Source organism: Heterocephalus glaber, unplaced genomic scaffold, assembly GCF_053883595.1.
Source record: "Heterocephalus glaber isolate CG9 unplaced genomic scaffold, H.glaber_assembly_v1.0 deba00001593, whole genome shotgun sequence".
Classification (NCBI taxonomy): Eukaryota; Metazoa; Chordata; class Mammalia; order Rodentia; family Bathyergidae; genus Heterocephalus; species Heterocephalus glaber.
The window spans coordinates 11,470,659-11,493,411 of NW_028258368.1; the positions used below are offsets into that span (position 1 = coordinate 11,470,659).

General features: G+C 33.3%; 1 protein-coding gene across 6 annotated transcripts in view; it reads left to right on the forward strand.

The window, feature by feature from the left end:
• The window catches only part of LOC101711466 (cAMP and cAMP-inhibited cGMP 3',5'-cyclic phosphodiesterase 10A), a 339,917-nt gene that overhangs the window by 135,067 nt on the left and 182,097 nt on the right, over positions 1-22,753 (forward strand). For all 6 annotated transcript variants that reach the window (XM_087193588.1, XM_087193587.1, XM_004856934.3 and 3 more), the window contains one exon: positions 6,856-6,984. In XM_087193588.1, coding sequence (XP_087049714.1) covers positions 6,856-6,984 — 129 coding nt within the window. The remainder of the gene's footprint in view (positions 1-6,855; positions 6,985-22,753) is intronic.

Sequence of the window (22,753 nt, forward strand, 5' to 3'; positions counted from 1 at the left end):
GGTATAAAATCCCTGTCATTTGTAAACCGGTATAATTTGACGTCCACTTTTCCTGTTTCTATTCCTTTTACGTTTTTCTCTTGTGTAATTGCTCTGGTAAAGTTTCCAATACTATATTGAGTAAGAGTTGTGAGAGTAGTCAGTATTCCCATGTCCCTGAGTTTTGAGGAAATGCTTTCAGTTTACTCCCCACATAGTATGGTATTGACTGTAGGTTTGTCATACATACCCTTAATTGTGTTGAAGTACTTCTATACCAAATATAGTCAGGGTTTTTTTATTCTGAAGGGATGTTGAATTTTAGCAAAGGCTTTTTTTCATCTTTTGAGATGATTGTGTTATCTTTACCCTTCATTCTGTTTATGTGGTGTATTATTACATTTATTGATTTGCATATATTGACAAAGTAAGAAAAACATAACCTCAAGAGCATAAGAAAAATAAATTTCACTAGAAGAGTAGATAAACAAATTAGAAGGCAAGAGTAAAACACGCTTATTTCAGTAAACCATCAAAGCTCTAAGATGAATAATGGATAAAGAAAACAGTATTCAAAAAGACTAAAAGAACAACAAAATGATATGAACTAGTATACATTTTTCAGTAATAATTTTGACTGTCAATAGTCTGAATTCCCCAATTATACACTAGACAGACTATGTGACTGGATTAAAAAATAAGACCCAACTGGTTTCTGCTTTCTGGCTTACTTCTACAGAGACATATACAGACTGAAAGTGGAAAGATGGAGAATGGTATTACAATCAGATAGACTGTGAAAGCAAGCAGAAGTAGCTATACTCATATCCAGCCAAATAGGCATAAATAAAAAAAAAACTGATCATAAGTAAAGTCAGTACATAATGATAAAGTGAACAATCCATGGAGAAGATAAAATAATTGTAATTGTATTCATGCTGAATTTTGCAGTGCCCAATTTATAAAACAAATATAAAAGATAAAAAGAGAGTTAGTCTCCAATACAGTAGTACTGGTGAAATCAGTATCCCAAACTCATCAACAGATAAATCATACAGTCAACCATGGAACCTCAGATCATATAGATCAAGTAGACGTTTTGGACTCCTGCAGAATACAATTCTTTTCATCAGCACATGAAACTTTATTTAAAATATGACACATTTTAAGCCACAAAGCATATCTTTTTTTATTTTTTCATAAAGCATATCTTAACAAATATGTAAAAATTCAAGTGATTTCTTGTATATTATCAGCCTATAATACAGTGAAACCAGAAATCAGCAACAGGAATTATTGCAGAAACTACAAACTTGTGGAGACTGAGCAATACACTTTTCAAAGAACAGTGGGCATTGCAAAAAGCAAGGGGGAAATTTTAAAATTTCTGAAACCAAGTGAAAATGGAAACACAACCTACCAGAACTTATATGACATGGAGAAAGCTGTTTTAAGAGGAAAGTGTATAGCCCATGAGTGCCTACATTTGGAAAACAGATCTGAAATAACCTACTGATGCCCTTAAAACTTTAAGAAATAAGAAAATTAGTAAAATATCAAGTAACTGCAACATGTCCGCCTTACTTGGGTCCTACTTCAAACTGCCTTTTAAAAATATTTGAGAATTAGAAAGAATCTAAGTTGACCCCTGGATACTTTATGGTGTTAGGATAATTTCTCTATAGATGCAATAATAGCAGTGTATTGAGAGATATATGTTAAAATGTATGAAGATACTAAATTTATATCTGATATTTCTTCAAAATTATAAGAGAAGGGAATGAACAGTGTACAGATGGAAAATACTGGCTATGAATTGATAATTATTGAAGCTAGATGTTTTTCTCTATGCTTTTATAAGTTTTAAATTTAAATACATAAATATGTATACATATAAACCCCATATGAAAAAGAAATATGAATTTGTACCTTGCAGACAGCATAAGCCAAAACTGTAGCATGATAATGTGCTAAATTGTTAGAAGATTATATCGCTTTTATCAAGACAGAAGAAAGTAGCCTCAGTCAATGGTTTTTTATTACACATATGAAAATGTATTGTCATTGATGTTAGTATTTGTTATTGCAAAGGAATTACCATACTTGGAAGCAAAAATAGTGGTAATCTTTTTCACTCTGTGGTTTAGTAATAAAATATTGAAGTAGGAGATATTGATGTGGCTTTTACTTGCCTGTCAATCTGTTTCTTTAAATTATGGGCATTAAAATAAAGCTATTCCTTATCTATCCCTTGGGTTGCTGGCTGAATTGCTAGTTCTGAAAGTGATTACTTTTACTATCATCAACCTTTTATTATTCTTCTTTTATTATTCTTTTATTCTTCTTCTTCATTTTTACACTCATTGTTAAGTTATATGAGCTCCTGTGCTTTCCAGCCTTTAGTTTGCTTAGGGTGTAAGTCCTTCATGCCATTTTCAGTCAGCACTTATCAATTGTGTGTGAAAATGAATAAAATTTATCCAGTTTTTCCTAACTTAGTCTGATCCATCTACCAATACCCTTGTGCTTTCTTTCTCTCACTTACAATTTTAAACCAGCCCCTCCTTGTTAGCATCCCTTCCAGATGCTGAAAATAAAAATGAGTTTAATTAGTCTAATCTGTTTGCTCTGGAAAAATTTTGCATAGATGAAATTATTTATTAGTAAAAGTGAAATATTTTAGGGTGGAGGGGGTTAAGGGAGCACAGAGAATGGAAAAAAAATAAGAACCAAGATACATCATGTAGAGGCGCAAGCACCCAATGATAAATGTAAACATACTGTATACCTAAAATGTACCAATAAAAGAATTTAAGCAAAAAAAAAAAGTAAAATATTTTTAAATATATGGGTTAAAATATGCCTGTTACTTCAGGATAGTTATCTATTAGTCTATCCATATGATACATTATATGGATTATTGGTGACAAGTTTTTAATTACTGGCTGATCTAAGTTCATGTATTTTCTTCATTTCTCCAAGGATCCCTGTTCCTTTTATTTGAGAACAGTACCGGTTAGGCATTCCTAATCTAAAAATCCGAAATCTGAAAATTTCTGAGATCTGACTTGACACTTTAAGTGGAAAATTTCCTACTTGACTTTGTGTAATGGGTTGTATTGAAAATGCAGATACACTAAAATATTGTAAAAAAAAATTGTTTTCAGGCTCTGAATGAGTTATATATGAAACATGGATTTCTTTTTTAGACACGAGTGTCATTCCCAACATGTCTCACTATGTATATGCAAATATTGCAAAATCTGAACCACTTCTGGTTCCAAACATTTTGAATAAGAGATACTCTATCTGAAATAGAAACCATAAACTGCATACTGTATTTGCTCCTTGGTATTTGGATATTCTTTTTTCTGTGTCCTCTCAACTAACAGCAACATAAAATATGTATATTAACTTGAGTATCTATACATATCTACTTATATTCCTATATGTAAACACCTGAGTCTATATTAAACTTAAACATGAGTTCATATTGAGAACTCTAATTCTAATCCATTAATACATGGATCACAACTTCTCTGTTAGCTTATCAGTAACCCCACTCTATCATTGAGAAATCTTGTTACCAACATTTACCATCTGTTTATTTAATTGTCCATTTCCAGTATGTTTTTGTAATAGTGTCAGAATTATAACTCTACTCCTATAGTTTGACAACTTTATCAAATAGAGTACAAAGCTTATATACAGCTTCAGTTCATTTGGTTTTATAGATTTTACTCATTTCCAAAATAATATAGGTAAGCAACTTATCCTTCCTCCCCTTCAGTAAGATTTTTTTCCAAATTTGTAATAGGTTTATTTTATTTATTTTATTTTATTTTATTTTATTTTATTTTTTGAGAACAGGACTTTCAACTCTGACCTTCAAAAGTTTTTTACAAAATTTGAATGTACTACAGTTTACTTTTATGCAGTAAACTTCTGTGGGTTTGGTCAAATGCAGTGTCATTTATTCACCATTACAGTATGATACAAAATAGTTTTGTTACCCCCCCCCCCCATATCTGTTGTGCTTCGCATTCCAACTTTCTCCCTTCTCCTTGGACCCTGGAAAGTACTGAGCTTTCTACTCTTCATTCTTTTGCCCTTTATAGAATGTTGTATAGTTAACATTATATAATAAGTGACCTTTTCAGTCGGCTATTTTTTCTTAATACTACTATGCATCTAAGACACATCCATGTCAGAGCTGGGCATGTGAGTCACTGGTAGAGTGCTTACCTAATATGCGTGAGGCCATGGGTTCTATCTCCAACTGCAAACAAAGCAAAACAAGACAGAAGAACCCAAGCTCATCCATGTCTTTTCGTGGATCATTAGCTCATTTATTTTTATTACTAAATAATATTTAGTATATAGCTATATTACAATTTGTCTATGTAGTGACTTATAGATGGATAGTTTGGATGAGTCTAGATTAGGAGTGAGTATGAATAAAGCTACCCATAAACATTTATCACATGGACATGATGACTCTTCATGTGAATTGGGTAAATACCAAGTGTCACAAAGTATTGTGATTGTTGGGTCACACAGAAAGAATATATTCAATTTTGTAATAAACAACTAAATTGTCTTCCAAAGCAACTGCACTATTTTGCACTTTTTTTTTTTTTTGGTACCAGGGATAGAACTCAGGTCTTTACACTTGTGAGGCAGGCGGCGGAACCACTGAGCTAAATCCCCAGCCCCTCATTTTGCATTTTTACCAGCAACAAATGAGAGTTGTTTTTGCTCTACATTCATTCCAACAATTAATACTGTCTGTTTTTTGGACTTTAGCCATTGTGGTAAGATACTCAGGTCTAACTTCAATTCACTAATGACAAGTATCTTTTCATGTTTATTTTCCATATCTATATTTTCTTTGGTGAGGTGGGTGCTCAAATCTTTGGCCCAGTTTTTGTTTGTTTTCTTATTGTTGAGTTTTAAGTGTTCACTGTATATGGTGAATGAAAGTCCTTTGTATATGTACTGTAATTCGGCTAATAAAACTTGTTTGATAGTCTTGAGGTGAAATGGGCTGACAGGAGGGATGAGTCAGTTATGACTTTATATTTGGAAACCTGAGTTTCTGGGTAATCTCAGAGAAACATAACAGTGAAAGGAAAATTGAGAGTTAAAATCTTTGGGAGGATGACTCCTTTATTTTTGAGTCCCATATCTCATCTTGAGGTGATGTAAGATTTTGCAAGGCCTGGAGATAAAATACACTAAGATTCCAGTTTCAAATGTTGGTGTCCTTGTCAAGGATTGTTGACCAGAAAGCAGAAATCAGGAACAATTAGAAAGTTGGATAAGAACTGTAAGGCAGTGTTTTAATGAGTCAAGTGTGGAATGTGTTCCACTATGTAGAACATAATCACAGAGAATGTGAAATTTATGTTGTCTTAAAGATCAGGCATGCTATTGGCTTACTTCAACATCCTGTGCTTTTTGTACCTGGGCTTTCTCAGGCTAGCTCATTCTTACTTTAATGAGTCTCTTGTCTTTACATTTTGTGGAATTTGTCAGATTGAAGCTTACACCACCAGGGTACTTCTGCCCTGGGTAAATATATATGGGTGCTTTTTTTCTTACCTCATACATAATGTGTATGTTGAAATTGATTAAATACTACTAATTTCATTGAAATAAATCTTCTCATACTGTTCTGAATTTGTCTTCTCATACTGTTCTGTTGTAGAATCCTAACAGATGTGATTTTAGTTTGCAGCAGAATTAATTAGCACATATGAATTCAGTGCTTTGTCTGTTTGGGAAAACATACGGCCTACTGTCTAGAGCCATAAAGTTTTGCTTCCTTTCTTTTTATATGTCTCTAAGTACAATTTCCCATTGCCTTTACCACCTACCCATCCCTACAGATGGTAATTTATTGAAATCATTTACAGAGAAGATGCAGTAGTAAAAAAAATTATCATCACTGAGAAAATTATTTATAGTCCATTTGTGTTAAGTATTTTAAATTTGAAAATATGTAGTTTTATGTTCAATGTGAAATTACTTTGAAAATCTTATGTATATTTAACAGTTACTAGACTGAACGTTATTTAAGTTAAATTGATTATATAAATAGAATAACAATGAACAAATGCCAAGATTATTCTGATCTGAACATTACTTATACTGCTGGGCTTAGTACCTCTGAGAAAAAGGAGTTATTTGTGTTTTGAGGCAGTAAAATATAAGAATTAATTTATTTATTCATTAAACACTTTTTGGTATCTATTGTGGTCCACCGTTATGTTCTGCTTGCTTCTATTGATAGTTTCACTTGCTTTTGTAATGAATCTATGATAACAACTTACCATAAAATAAGTATTTTTAAAGCTTAATGCACAAAATAGAGCACAACATTGGTTCACATATAGCCCCCAAATTTACTGTTAGAAAACAGCTGTGTAGCATGCTGTGAAATATTTACCAGTTAAAATTGCTAAAGTTTTGACTCTAGATACTTTTTATTATTGTGGTAAATGTATATACTATAAAATACTGTTTTTAACTATTTCAAGTATACAGTTCAGTGCCACTAATTATATTCACAATATCTTTTTTTTTCTTGTTTTTGTACCAGAGATCGAACTCAAGACCTTGCATTTGTGAGGCAGGTAGTGGCACCACTGAGCTAAATCCCCAGCCCTATATTCATAATATCTTGCAACCATCCAAACCTTTGCCTTAATACCAGGCAGAAACTGTATACCCATTAAGCAAAACCTTCTCATTCTAGCTCCCTCCAGCAGGGTAGAGATTACTGGACCTTCGTACAATGTGTTGTTATATTGTTTATTTCATTTACATCAACATGTCATATAGGTAAATTTATTGTTTTCAATTCTTTTACAGGTTTGACAGATGAAAAGGTGAAGGCATACCTATCTCTTCATCCCCAGGTGTTAGATGAGTTTGTATCTGAAAGTGTTAGTGCAGAGACTGTAGAGAAATGGCTGAAGAGGAAAAACAACAAACTTGAAGGTAAGATCTCATTCAGATTGATTGTGGATTAATTTTAAACCAACTTTTTCTAGCTCATAACAAAAAAACAACATTTAATGCATTCTAGAAAACAAGTATAAGATAGAATATACTTACATTTTAATTGTTTTATTCTTTTCAGAAGATTAGAAGTGGAAAAATAAATTTTAAAAATGATCTTTGACTTTAGAAAAAAAATTTGGCAAGTAATTCTTGAGAATTCTACCATACAGAAAAAAGCAGAAATCATTATTATTTTTAAATTTTATTTAATGATTATTGTATTTGTCATCTTGAAGTCACTACAATGAAATACTTGGGGCAATTAACTTATAAATAGAAAAGGTTTATTAAAGGTCCATAGTGCCTCCTCAATACCACATCATGGGGACCAAGCCGTTTAACACATGAAAGTTTGCAACACTGCTCATACTCAAATCATACCAACTATTAATAATTATTAGAAAAATATGTATTTTTCAAAGATACATTTATATTATTACAAACCAATTTTATGTTGCGTAGCGAAAGAATGCTTGACTTGGCATTTGACTTTTCATTCATGGTCATAAACTTTAGCAGTACATTTCCCATCATGACACTTTCAAGTAATAATACACGGATATCTTTTTTATCTAAACTCTAGAGAAATGAGAAAAAGAGTGAGGAGGAATGTTTTAAATGCCAGATTCCTGGGATTTCAAGCACATTATACTTTTAATAATATGCAAACTGGCTTTCCACAGGAAGGTTCTTTTTGCACGTTGTACTCTTTAGTTTCTAAAATGCTTTTATTTTTACAATTGATTTTTTGCTTTTGCAATTCTAGGTTCAAACCCAGAGCCTCACACATCCTAAACAAATGCTATAACACTGTCCTATGTGCCTAGCCCTTATAATGCATTCATTTTCGATATCAAACCAGTTATATTTATGAAAAGATGTAGGATAAAAAGGTTTGTGAGGGCAAATAAATTTTCTCTCAAATTGCATAATATTATTATATTTGATTTGAATATTGTAGTATAAGTTCTATTTAGGTTTTAATAGACATATTTGACCAAAATTATCTTCTCATTTTTATGAATATTTTTATAGTGGCAATAATTTCACATGTGATTTTGATTATGTGAGAATTATATGAGAAACTTTCATATTAAAAACACAACAAATAATATTTTAGGAAAAATTTCATTAGTGTAACAAAGATGCTGTAAAGCTCAGACATGATTGCTTGTTTTAAAATCTTGTGGTTCTAGAAGAACAGATAATTTTTTTCACTCAGGAAGTTTTTGTAATTTTCTTACCTAATATTTCTAGGGGAAAGAGGTAAATCTTTTAAAAACAACTTTCACACTGAAATGTATGAATAGTTTTTAAAGTAAGTGGAATAGTTTAAAAGTATATGAATATGTGGATATGTATATGCATGTACAAGTAGATTAAGGAGGGAGAGAAATAGAAATAAATCAGAGGCAGGCATTTTCTTCTCAAAATGATCACAACATGTGATATCAAGAACAAAACTTGACACTGCATATTTCCATTACTGTAAACTTACATTTGATAACAGTTTGAATTAATAGTTTCAAAAGTGTGGTTGAACTTTCCCGAAGGCAAATATTAAATAATGATATAAATTTCAACTTGCTATATAATGAGGGAAAATAATATAGTACAAGAAAGAATATATGCTAGCTGTGGGATATGAAATTTAGTCCAGGTCTTAGAAAATGAAAATTTTTACCTACTGTTTTTGTGTTGCCATGAAAGCTAGCTATTAAGTTTTCATAAATATTTAGATGTCATTCTCTAACTCCTAAATCTCTATTTTCTATTATAATCAAATAATACTTAAACTATCTAATACATATAATGAAGAGTTACATGAATATTAAGAATAGCAACATGTACCTGAAACCTTGTTTTATTTCGTTTTCTCAGTTGTTCTTACTTCCTCCCCTACTAAGACAAAACCAAACCAAATCAGTTTGTCCTTAGAAAAGAGATGTTTTTGACCTGATCCTATGGAGGGCTGGAGACTATTTGAGACTGAATGAAAAGAAGCTGTTGAGATGCAGCTAGGAGTCAGCATCACTTTGTAGTGATGAGGACAGACATAAAAGTGACCACATAGCAGAATGCATTAGTAGCAAACAGGGGCATATGCAGTTTCTAGTAGAAGTGTATATAAGGGAATCTTCAATGGTTAGGTCCCTAATCCTTTGGTTTGGTCTCTGCTACCTCCTCTTCTAGAGAATTTATCCCGAGAGTGTTTCTTGTTGTATTCTACTTCATGTTCAGCAAAGTTCTGCAGCCTAACTCTTAAGGGCCATATAAAAATAAGACTTTTATTCCTTTCTTCTCTGTTTTTCTTTCTTATTATTTAAAAAAAATTCCCTGTTTCCCTCATCTGTTCCTTATTCTCTTTTTCTCCCATCACTGAAAGCTATTTGAGGAAAAAAACAAACAAACAAAAAACAACTTTGTTGAGAGGATTCTCAGGTGTGTTTCTGTTTCCATGAGTGGATACAGGGACAGAAACTGTGGCAGAGAGAAGTTGCTGAATAGTTTACTGAAGATGAGAAAAACATGTCCAGATTACTTCATTTTGTGTCATGTAGAAAAAGAAAATGAAGCAAAGAACACTGTGCTGGAAGTCAGTTTGCACAGTACTATATGCTTTATATTACATTTTATATTAAATTTTTTGGTCACTATGGATGTCAGTCTTCTGTGAAAATGATCAATACTGGAATAGAAAATTATGTAAAGATAAATTCTCCTTAAAGAAAGATCATATAGGGGCTGGGGATTTAGCTCAGTGGTTCTGGTGCCTGCCGTGCAAGCGCAAGGTCCCAAGTTCGATCTCCAGTACCAAAAAAAAAAAAAAAAAAGAAAGATCATATATAGAAATTTGAACTTACTGGTAAATGAAAAGTGTAATTATTTAAAATTTACAAAACTATATTTGCTTTAAAAATGGTCAGCCTTCATACTGTTTGGAGTTGGTTTTCAGTATTCATTCAGTATTTTATGGAGTACTTCCTTACTGTTTATGTCTTATAGAACCACTTAAAATTCAGAGAGCACACGACATATTTCATTTAAACTACAGAGATATTTGTAATGCATCAATATTGTGTGTTCACAGAGAAGTTGTAATTTCCAAGACCTTTGTCATGTATTGATCGTTTACGTTTGTTTATATTAGCAAATGTTAGATATAGTTATGTTCACTTGCAGATGTTGAAACTGTGCCAAAGGACTTGAAAGCAGTGCTAAGTGTCAAGTATGTGTCCGTTCTTGATGGAATTATGATAGAATTTTCAGACAGTAACTGTAATCCCAACTTGATTGCATCAGCTATTTGCATTATGATTATTTTTGCATACCTCCCCTAACAAATACACTTGACAAACACTGGGCAACTTTGTAAACATTTTTGCTGAATGAATGAATGAGCTAGGTAGGGCTATATTCTAAACCTACAAGGGAACTAGCATTATAATTGTCTTTAAACTTAGTAGTCATGCTTTGCTGACACCAGAGCATAAACACTTTATGTTTATCTAATCTCTTCCATACTCATTTCAGATCTTCTTGAGCTGGGTGTGGTTGATCACACCTGAAATCCCAGCACTCTGGGAGGCCCAGGTGGGAGAATTTTTAATGTGAGACAAGCCTGGGAAATTCAGCAGCTTAGTGAGAACCTGTCTCAAACATAAAAAATAAAAAAAGAGCTGGGAATGTAGGTTAGAGGAAAGGCCCTTAGGTTCAGTGCCCAGTACTAGAAAGAACAACAACAACAACAACAACAACAACATCCACACATACCCAAACAAACAAAATCTCCTTGAAAGAAAGAATTATACAATACAAATATTCTTTTTCTGAAACACCTGGGACCCAGAGTGTTTTTAGATTTCAGAATTTTTTGTATTTTGCAATATTTGCATAGACTTTACCAGTTGAACATGCCTAATCCAAAAATCTAAAATAAAAAAGTTTCAGATTTTGGAGCATTTTGAGCTTTGCATTTTTGGATTAGGCATGCTCAACCTGTATATATTTTTAAATCTATCAGTGTACCTTGTGTTTACATTCATCCAGCAAACTGTGTAAAGCCTTGTTTGGATACTAGGGTTATTCAATTTTTAAGGTATTCATAGACTAACAAATATAAGAGTTGTAATTTACTACTTTCTTCTAGGTGGTCTGATTTTGGGGCTAAGCATAGGTCACATTTGTAGTTTCTGAGACAGGGCAGTCTGATTAAAACAAGGAGGAAACTGCTATGAGTCACTGTCTATTTTGTTTTGACAGAGAGGAGGGGTTTTGGGGAAAGTTAGACTGCTACATGTTCTTAAAGGTTTGTATTTCAGTGGTCTTTTCTACTCTTACTGTTTTGGAGCTAAATTTTATTGCTTTCATATTATTTTAATCCAAATGCGTAAAATTTTATCTACAGTTGAGAGGGAAATTGCCTTTTATAATTGACCTCTGAACCTAAATTCCAAACAGCCAGTTTTTAAGCCATGTTTGGAAATTGGAGACTGCAGTTGTTTCTTTTATTATATATTGAACTCCCTCAAGAAAGGGTAAATCTTTCCTCTGAAAGCATGAATGTGGCTTGTACAACCTTAGAACAGAATATGCCTGCTAAGGATAGTTTTTAACAGATTTCATCATACACCTATATATCTATGGGGAAAACAAACTTGGGAAAGTTATGTTTCATATTTCATTTCACTAAACATAATAATATTATGTTAATTTTTATGCAAACTTAGTTGACAGACACCCAGCAGCAAGATTCAGACTGCTAAACTAGTATCTACTCAGCTATATTTATATATAGTATAGATATAGAATTATTAAATTATTAAATAAACATTAGGTCCAATTCTTTGCATTCTAAAAGGGAACATAATTTCACATACCTAATGTAATTTCTGTATTTCATTTATGAGCGGAAAGAATCATAAATTTCCTTGACTACTAGTAATGATTCCTTTTGGATTTAAATGTAAAAACTATTATTATTATTTTAAAAATATTATTTATTGGTACATTTTAGGTATACAATATAATGACATTCATCATTGGAAATTTGCACATTTACATAATCTCACTTGGTTCTTATTTTTCACCCTTGCCCAGCCCTCCCTTCAACCCCTCCATTCCTATTTACAAAGACTTTGTTTCCATTTTTCCATTTTTTCATATTAATTCCATTCCCTTCTTTCCTTTCCCCTACCCCTCCCACTTCCCCTTCCCCTTTGCCCCTTTTCTTCCTATTTCACATTATCTATTATACATTTAGTCCTTATTTACACTTTCAGTTACTCACACAAGAGAAATTATTCAGTATTTACACATGTCCTGTTCATTTCACTTAAGAGTAACACCTCAATGTGCATCCATTTAGCTATAAATGTCTTTAATTTCTCAATTTTTTATGGCTGAGTAGTACTCCCTTTTATTAAAAAAAAACCCTACATTTTCTTTATCCAGTCTTCAGTTGATGGGAATTTGGGCTGCTTCCAAGTTTCAGCTATTACAAATTGTGCAGCTATGAACATGGGTAGACATATATAACTATGATATAATTCTTTTAATCCTTTTGGGAAGATACCCAGCAGGGGAATAGCTGGGTTAAATGGAACTTCCAGTCCTAGTTCTTTGCGGTGTCTCCATACCGATTTCCATAATGGTTGCACCAGGCTACACTCCCACCAGCAGTGGAGCAATGTTCCTCTTTCCCCACAGGCCCGCCAGCATTTGTTATTAGTTGATTTCTTGATAGCAATCATTCTTTCTGGAGTGAGGTGGAATCTCAGCTTTGTTTTCATTTGCATCTTTGGAATGACCATGATGTTGAGCATTGTTTCATATGTTTATTTGCTATTTCTACTTCTTTACCTGAGAAATGTCTGTTCATTTCAGATACTCATTTTCAGATTGGGTCATTAAACTTGGGAGGTCTGATCTTTTTAAGTTCTTTATAGATTCAAGATAGTAGACCTTTGTCTGAGGAACAGCAGGTGAAGATTTTTTCACACATTGTGGTTTGTCTCTTCACACTGTTGGTGGTTTCTCTTGCTGTGCAGAATTTTTGTAATAAGAAGAGATCCCACTTGTTGATTGTTTGTGTTAGTTCATGGGCAAATGAGGTTTTGTTCATAAAATCTTTTCCTACACTGATGTCTTCAAGAGTTCTACCTAACCTCTGTTCCAGCTGGTTCAGCGTTTCTAGTCTAATACTTAGAACTTTAATCCATTTTGATTTTACTTTAGTGCATGGTGAGAGATATAGGTCTAGTTTTAATCTTTGGCAAGTTGAAGCCCAATTTTTCCAGAACCATTTATTAAAGAGGCTATCTTTCTTCCAGTAAGGGTATTTGGGTCCTTTGTTGAAGATGAGGTGGCTGAGTGTGACTGGAGTTGTTTCTGTATCTTCCAATCTGTTCCATTGGTTCTCAGGTCTGTTTCTTTGCCAGTACCATGCTGTTTTTATCACAGTAGCTTTGCAGTATAGTTTCAAGTTGGAGATTGTGATACCCCTTGCCATGTCTCTGTTATCTAGAATTGCTTTTTCTATTCTGGGGCTCTTCTTGTTCAAAATGAATTTTTGGATTGCTTTCTCAAGGTCTATGAAGTAGGCTGCTGGGATTTCAATTGGGATTGCAGTGAATCTATATAGCAGTATTGGAAGTATGGCCATTTTTACCATATTGATCATTCCTACCCAGGAGCAGGGGATTTCTTTGCATTTTCTGACACTGTCTTCAGTCTCTCTTTTCAGAGTGCTATAGTTTTCAGAGAAGAGGTCTTTGATTTCTTTCATTAGGTTGATTTCTAGATATTTCAGTTTTTTGGATGCTGTTGTGAAAGGAATTGTTTGCCCTATTTCTCTCTCAATGAGTCTGTTGTTTGTGTAGAGGAAAGCTATTGATTTTTGTGTTGATCTTGGATCCAGTTACTCTATTGAATTTGGTTAAGTCTAGAAGACTTTTGGTGGCATTCTTGGGGTCTTCTATATAGAGTATCATGTCATCTGCAAATAATGACAATTTGACTTCATTTCCTATCTTTATTCCTTTTATTTCTTTCTCTTTTCTAATTGCCATGGCTAATATTTCCAAAACTAAATTGAACAGAAGTGGTGATAATGGACATCCTCGTCCTATTCCTGATTTTAGTGTGAAGGATTTCAGTTTTTGACCAATTAGTATGATAGTGTCTGTTGGTTTTTCATAGATGACTTTTATCAGGTTGAGGTAGAGACCATCTATTCCAATTTTTTGTAGGGTTTTTATCATAAATGTGTGTTGGATTTTGTCAAATGCTTTTTCTGCATCTATGGAGATAATCATATGATTTTTGTCCTTGGCTCTATTGATATAGTTAGTGTATTACATTGATTGATTTGCGTATATTGAACCATCCCTGCATCCCTGGGATGAATTCCACTTGATCAGGGTGTATGATCTTCTTGATGATCTTTTGCATTCTATTTGCCAGTATCTTATTAAGGAATTTTGCATCTGTGTTCATTAGTGAGATTGACCTGTGGTTTTCCTTTTCGGTTGGGCCTTTCTCTGCTTTGGGGATCAAAGTGATGCTTGTTTCCAGGAATGAACTCAGGAGTATTGCTTCCCTTTCAATTTCATTGAAGAGTTTAAACAGTAGTGGCAGCAGTTCCTCTCTAAATGTCTTGTAGAATTCAGTAGTGAAACCATCAGGACCTGGGCTTTTCTTAGTTGATAAGTTTTTAATTAGATTTTCAATTTCATTGATTGATATTGGGTTGTTTAGAATTTTTTGGTCTTCTTCATTCAACTTTGGCAATTCATACTTGTCTAGGAATCTGTCCATTTCTTCGGTGTTTTCCATCTTATTGCTGCATAGGTTGGAAGTAGGTATTGATGATCCTCTGATTTTCTGCGGGGTTTGTTGTAATTTCACCCTTTTCATTCCTAATTGCATGGATTTGGGCCTTTTCTTTCCTTTTTCTGATAAGGTTAGCTAAAGATTTGTCAATATTGTTGATTCTTTCGAAGAACCAACTTTTGGCTTCATTGATTTTTTTGCATCGTTCTCTTAGTCTCCATTGAATTGATTTCTCCTCTGATCTTCATAATTTCCTCCCTTGTATGAGCTTTGGGTTTGTCCTGCTCTTCTTTTTCTAGAAGCTTGAGGCTCAACATCAGTTTGTTTAATTGGGCTCGCTCTGTTTTCCTAATATGTGTATACACTGCTTTGAATTTCCCTCGTAAGAGTGCTTTCATTGTTTCTCCTAGATTCTGATATGTTGTATTGTCTCTGTCATTTAATTGAAGGAACTGTCTGATTTCTTCTTTAATTTCCTATGTAACCCATTGGTTTTTCAGAAGTGTGTGGTTCAATTTCCATGTGTTTATGAAATTGTTGTGGTTTCTTTTGCTATTGATCTCCAATTTCCTCGCACTATGGTCTGATAATATACAGGGAATAACTTCAGTTCCTTTGCACTTACTTAAACATGTTCTATGAGTGGGTATGTGGTCTATTTTGGAGAACTAACCATGTGCAGCTAAAAAGAATGTGTATTCTGATTTTGTGGAGTAGAACATTCTGTAAACATCTGTTAAGTTCATTTGTTCAAGAGCTTGATGGAGTTCTAGTATTTTGTTGCTGTTTTTTGTCTAGTTGATCTATTGATTTGTGACAGTGGGGTGTTGAGGTCCCCCACTACTACTATATTAGTGCATATATGACTCTTCATGTCTGTTAGTATTTGTTTTATATAGTTGGGCACACTGGTGTTTGGTGCATAGATATATATGATTGCCATGTTTTCCTCTTAGATTGTTCCCTTTTCAAGTATGTAATGTTGTTCTTTGTCTCTCTTAATCAGTGTGGGTTTGAAATTCAATTGTTCTGCGTAGTGGATAGCTACTCCTGCTTTTGTTTGGGTTCCTGTCACCTGGAGTATTGTTTTCAGCCCTTTAACTTTCAGTCTATGAGTTTCATTTTGAATCAAGTATGTTTCTTGTATGCAGCACATTGTTGGATCTTGCTTCTTGACCCATTCTGCCAATCTATTTCTTTTGATTGGTGAATTGAGACCATTAACATCGATGGTTACAACTCATATGTATTTACTTATCATTGTCATGACTTTTTGTTTTTGTTGGGTTCTCCCCCTTTACATTTAGTTTCTTGTCACACCCAATAGATTCATTCTGCTGTGCTTCCTGGGGTTGTGATCCTCATTATCTGTACTTAGAATATTATCTAAAATGTTTTGGAGTGCTGGTTTGGTATTCATGAAGTTTCTAGGTTGCTCTTTGTCATGAAAGTTTTTTATTTCTCCATCAATCTTGAATGATAGTTTTGCATGGTACATCAATGTGGGTTGGAGGCTGTTTTCCTTTAGGGCTTGCAATATGTCGCTCCATGCTCTTCTTGCCTTGATGGTTTGTGTTGAGAAGTCTGCTGTGATTCTGATGGGCTTTCCTTTGTATGTGATTTGTTTCTTTTCTCTAACTGCTTGTAGAACTTTGTTCTTCTGTTAGGTTTCTGGAATCTTAACAATTATATGTCTATGTGTAGATTTTTTTTTGATCAAGGCTGTTTGGAATCCTATATGCCTCACTTATCTGTATGTCAAATTCTTTTCCCCTGCTTGGAAGTTTTTTGCCATCACTTGTGTGAACAATTTTTTTATGTCATCTGCACTCTCTCCTGTTTCTTTTTTGACTCCAGTCAGACTTTTGTTATTCCTCTTTGCATTGTCTAGCTGCTGCTGGATTTTTTTCTCTTGGTCCTTTACAATTTTGAAGCAATTTTTTTTCTTGGTCACAAATTGCAATCTTATCTTCTATAACTGAAATTCTGTCCTCACATTGGCTCATTCTGCTGCATAGACTTTCAATGGAGTTTTTAACCTGGAAATCTGTTTGTATCTGTTTTATGGATTCCATTTGTTTCCTATGTTGGGATTCCATCATGTTCCTCAGGTCTTCTACTTTTTCTTTTTTTTTTTTTTCGGTTTCTCTAACACCATTTATTGAAAAACTGTTATTTCTCCTATCGAATTATCATTTATCTTTATCTTTTCATATTTCCTTTTTATCTTCATTTCTTATCCTTTGAATTATCTTTACTCTTTTTTCAAAGGTAAATTGAACTTGAAAAGAAATTATTTACTTCCTGACTCTAAATTTCTTTTTCTTTTTCTTTTTTTATTTTTTTGTATTAAATTCTTTTATTGGTACATTGTAGGTATACAACACAATCACATTTCTCATTGGGAATTGTACATTTATATAACGCATCTTGGTTCTTATTTTTTCCCCATTCCTAGCCCTCCCTTCACGCCCTCCACCCTTCCCTATTTACAAAGACTTTATTTCCATTTTTTCCATTTCTCATCATTTTTTCCTTTCCCTTCTTTCCTTTCCCCTGTGCCTCCCACTACCCCTACCCCTTTGGACCTTTTATTCCTATTTTACATTATCGATTATTCATTCTAATAATTGGTACATTTTAGGTATACAATATAATGACATTCATCATTGGAAATTTGCACCTTTACATAGGGAAGGCTGGGCAAGGGTGAAAAAACAAGAACCAAGAGAGACTATGTAAAGGTCTTCTACTTTTTATCTGTGTCCTCACAGATAAAATTGTACTATGGCTCCAATCTCTGCTGTTATCTGAGAAATTATTTCTGATTTCATTTTTTCCAGATCCTATTTTGTTGCCAGTTCAGTAAGTCCAGGTGCTTGAGTATCAGAGTATTCCATCTCATTTCCCTTTGGGGTTGCTTTAGGTGATCTGCAAGTCTGGTTTTGAGGCTTGTTTACATGTCTCCTCATTTTGAAGGGGGTGAGGGAGTGCTATTGGCAACTGGGTGGCTCACCTCCTCTGGGCTGGCAGTGGTGGAACGGCGGCCATGAACCCCCTTTCTCCTGTCTGGGAGTGGTGGAAAGGCAACCTGGAAGCCCCTAACTATGGGCTGGGAGTGGTTGAACTGTGGCCCAGAAGCCCCTTCCTCCTAGCTGGGAGCAGTGGAACGGCCCGTAAAAATTATTATTTGACAATATTGTTGGCATTAGAAAAAGTTAATGAAGTAGTAAAAGTCAGCATGACCATATTTGTTATCTATTGATACTAGAATAATATTTAAAATAAATAGATTAAGAAAAAACCCAAAGATATATTGTAATAATGATTTCCTAAAGCGAAGGTATTTGGAACTTTAGAAGTTGATTAAATTCAAATCCTTTATAAATTATAAGTAGAATGTTATATTTTGTGACCACCAATTTTATTTCTGTCTCTAAAATTTTTAACAGCAGATGATATCTCTGTCATTTTGACTATAAACTTCATAAAATTTATAATAGTTCTGTCAGCTACCTTAAATTGTTTTCAACAAGTACACAACTATTTCCTTTTTCACCCAAAAAATGTAGCTATTACATATTTCTCTTTTCTGTAATTCTGGAAATGGTATTTAATTTTCATTCAAATGAAACTTATTAGGTGTTTCATACTTAGAATAAGTGGGAAACCATGCTTCTAAACCTACAGTTTGATAACTTGCAATTCAGATTAAACTGCATTTGTACTGTTTAATATATACCAGGTGCTTTTTCTATGCTAGTGTATATAATGTAGTGTTTTATTAAATTAATGAAGCATGAATTGCTTTGCCAAAACATGCAGTTTTGGAAGGTTTTAATAAGTAGAACACTAGTCAATGATGTATCAATTATTAGTACATATCATATATAAGAAAAATAAAACACATCCTAAATTAATTTATATAGAATTTAATTTTAGATACTTTTCTCTTATTTCCTTGCAATTAAATTGTCTCAAGTTTTGAAATGACATTTTCACATAGAACTTTCATATGTTTATTATTATTATTATCATTACTATTATTTTGGTAGTGGAGAATAGAAAATATGTTGAATGTCTTGGTCTGAATTATAAATAAACATGAATCTACCACCTGGTAACTAGAAGGGAGATAAAATTGATATTAATTTATCTGCAACGATTTACTTGATATATTTCAGTGTTCTGTTAATTTTATTTTTATTATCATAAATGTGTATCTTTAATGTATTCTTTTTAAAAGTATTTGGCCAGGTTAATGAAATGACTTGCTCTGTAGTAATCCAACCAAATTTATTGATATTTTGATAATTTTAAAGATTATGTCAGATCATCACAAATGTTGTTAGAGTTTATGAAACTAATTTCAAATATGCTTATACCTTTGTTAGATGATAGATTGATTTCTGAAGCAGTTTTTATAGTATCTATGACATTTCTCTTAGTGGTAGCTATTATTTATGCATTTTATGTCACACGTAACTAAGTAAAATCTTTTTCATAAGGAATTCTAACTAATGAAAATATGAGTTTTGGAAATACTTATCACTCATATTTATCAAAATTTGTATTTTCTAACTGTACATGTTACAGGAAAACAATGTTTTTTCCAAGTAATTGTATTTATTTAATATTCTTTTTAGTATTTAAAATTTTGTTTCACATAAGGTGGATTTTAAGAAATAATGAAAATCCTGTGTAATATAAGTGACATAACAATTTATCAGATTTTATTTTAAATCTTCCTCTTAAAATCTTCCTAAAGATTTAACAGTGATCTAAATTATTTGACCTACTGTTGAATAATCATTTCTAGAAACATTAATTTAAGTGTCCATTTATACCTTGAATGTGACCAAGTATAACTCATTTGTTTTTCTGGATAGTCATTCATCAGTATGCCAGTTAACGAGCAGTAACATGTAGTGGCTACTATGCATGTATAATTGGAGAACAAGGAATGTCATGTAAACTTACTTCTCTTGGGCAGGTCACTTTCTTATAGGGGAAGTAAGGGAATCACACAATCAAAGAATAAGATTATTTCAGTACTTGTTGACTGTAGATATTTGAAAAATTCTAATGTAATGCCTATCAAATAGACACATTTTCAATAAAATTAAACTTAAATTAAAATTATTTGCTTTTAGCCAGTCAAGCTGGACTTGCACATTAAAAACATGCTGTTTATCTGCCATGTCCAGGGGTCTTTGCATGTCTCAGGAGAAATGTCTCTTGTGCTGCTGCCTTCGAGGGCCTTCTAGTCTTGTGATGGAAGGAAGATACTGAACTATTAAAGAACATTAACTGAAAGCATGTAATAAAGTCAGTCGGTGTGGTAAAGACAAGACTTGTGAGAAGCGAAGTCATTAAGAGCTTTGAAAATTGCAAAGGTATTTGTTGGAGTTCTTGATCCAGGGGATGTATTCTGTAAGTGTGGTTCTCAACTAGCAACATGAGCATCTCTGAGGAACTAGTTAGATATACCATTGTTGAAATCTTACCTCAGACTTGCTGAATCAGAAACTCCCTTGATGGGGCATCCCAATTTATGTTTAGAAATCTGATGCTAGTTAATTTTTCTGTGAGAACCATGGGCCTGGGCATTGGAGGATCTGGAAGAATAAAGGTGGTGCTGCCATGGCCTGGGAACCAGTGGACAAAGGTAGGGAAGCAGGATTTCCAAAACTGACTTTGGGGAAAGCCCCAAGAGGGAGGACTTGGCAGGGACAATTCTAGGTAGGAGCAGTTTGACAGAAACCAGTAGGCTGTGTTACAGCATGTTGGCTAACATGACAGTTCAGCTCAAACAAGAGTTGGGATGAGAAGAATGTGCTTGGTCATTCTTTTTTTATTCCGGTTCCTTTTTTAGTGGTGGTTTTATGGGATTGTGCTGTGAGGTAGTTTTGTTAGTTTCCACATCTTGAAAATATTTTTATTTGAAGACTGGGAGAGTAGTGTTAACATTTTTGTCTTCATACTCACATATTAGCTTTTTACTCATATTCTGATTATACTAGGAAAAGTGGAAACCTAATCAATAAGTATCCAAAATAGGTTTTTTTAATTGATAGCTTTAATGATGTGTCATGATGCAGAACAGTATAAACAACCCTTTTTCACCCAAAAAGAATAGTCAGCACATAAAGGCATAGACAAAGAGCCAATAAAATACTGTATGTTATTGTGATTGTTTTGGATTTATAGAATTTTCAGATTGTTTACGTTCTTCCTATATGTTATCATTTTAATAGAAGAAATAGAAGAAACAGAAAGTATGTGGAGTTTTTCATATAATGGACGGTTTTGCCCCATTTTCTGTGTTTGTGCAAAAGACAATGAACATTTGGTCTGTCTCTACTGATCCTCAATTATTGGCTATCCTTTCCCTCCTCACCACCCCAGTAAGAAGGTTTGATTGGTCATTCTGATTTTTACATAGGAACCTGGGACTTTGAAAAGCACACAACTCAGTTTTTGTCCTAGGTCCTCATTTTAAGTTTTATAAATTAATTCATTTTACGAAAATATCTACTGTGTGCTCTGCATTTGTTAAGTATTAGATATGAATTCAGCTGTAACACAGCTTATGACCTAGAGGGGATAAAAAGTAGTAAACAGACACTTAAACCATAATTATTTTTTTCTTCTTTTAATTTTTAAAATTAGTTCAATTTTTGATTGACACAATACTTGTACATATTTTTGAACTACAGTGTGATGTTTTGATTAATGTAATGGCATAATGATCAAATCAAGGTAATTAAAATATCACCTTAAACTTTTATCATTTCTTTATTGTAAGTATATTAAGAATCATGTCTTCTAGTTGTTCATGTTTCAGTATAAATAAAGACTAAATGTATAATAGGTAATGTGAAATAGGAAGAAAAGGGGCAAAGGGGAAGGAAGTGGGAGGGCTAGGGGAAAGGATAGAAGGGAATGGGATTAATATGAGAAAATGGAAAAACAGGTACAAAATCTTTGTAAATAGGGAGGAATGGAGGGGTTGAAGGGAGGGCTGGGCAAGGGTGAAAAATAAGAACCAAGAGAGACTATGTAAAGGTGCAAATTTCCAATGATGAATGTCATTATATTGTATACCTAAAATGTACCAATGATTAGAATAAATAATCAATAATGTAAAATAGGAAGAAAAAGTCCAAAGGGGTAGGGGTAGTGGGAAGGGCAGGGGAAAGGATAGAAGGGAAAGAAAAAATGATGAGAAATGGAAAAAATGGAAATAAAGTCTTTGTAAATAGGGAAGGGTGGAGGGGGGTGAAGGGAGGGCTAGGAGTGGGGAAAAATAAGAATCAAGATGCATTATGTAAAGGTACAATTCCCAATGAGAAATGTAATTGTGTTGTGTACCTACAATGTACCAATAAAAGAATTTAATAAAAAAATTGCTCATGTTTCAGATATAGAATGTACTGTCATTATAATTATATTTACCTAACTGTGCCATAGAACACGAGAACTTACCCTCTCAACTGCACCATTGTCCTCATTGACCTACCTTTTCCCTTCTTCTCTCCTCCTACTCTCCCCAGTCTTTGGTAACCCCCTTTCTACTCTGAACTTCAGTGAGATCAGCATTTTAGATTTTACTTATAGGTGAGGTTATGCTATGTTTGTCTTTCTGTGCCTAACCTATATCTCTTAACATAATGTCCCCTTAGCCATCCATATTATCAAAAACCACAGAATTTCATTATTTTTATGGCTAAATAGTATTTCATCATGTATATATCCCAAATTTTCTTTATTCATTTGTCCACTGAGGAACATTTAGCTCAGTCCATATGTTGACCATTGTGAATAGTGTAATAAACATGGGAATACAGATGTCTCTTTGACATGCTCATTT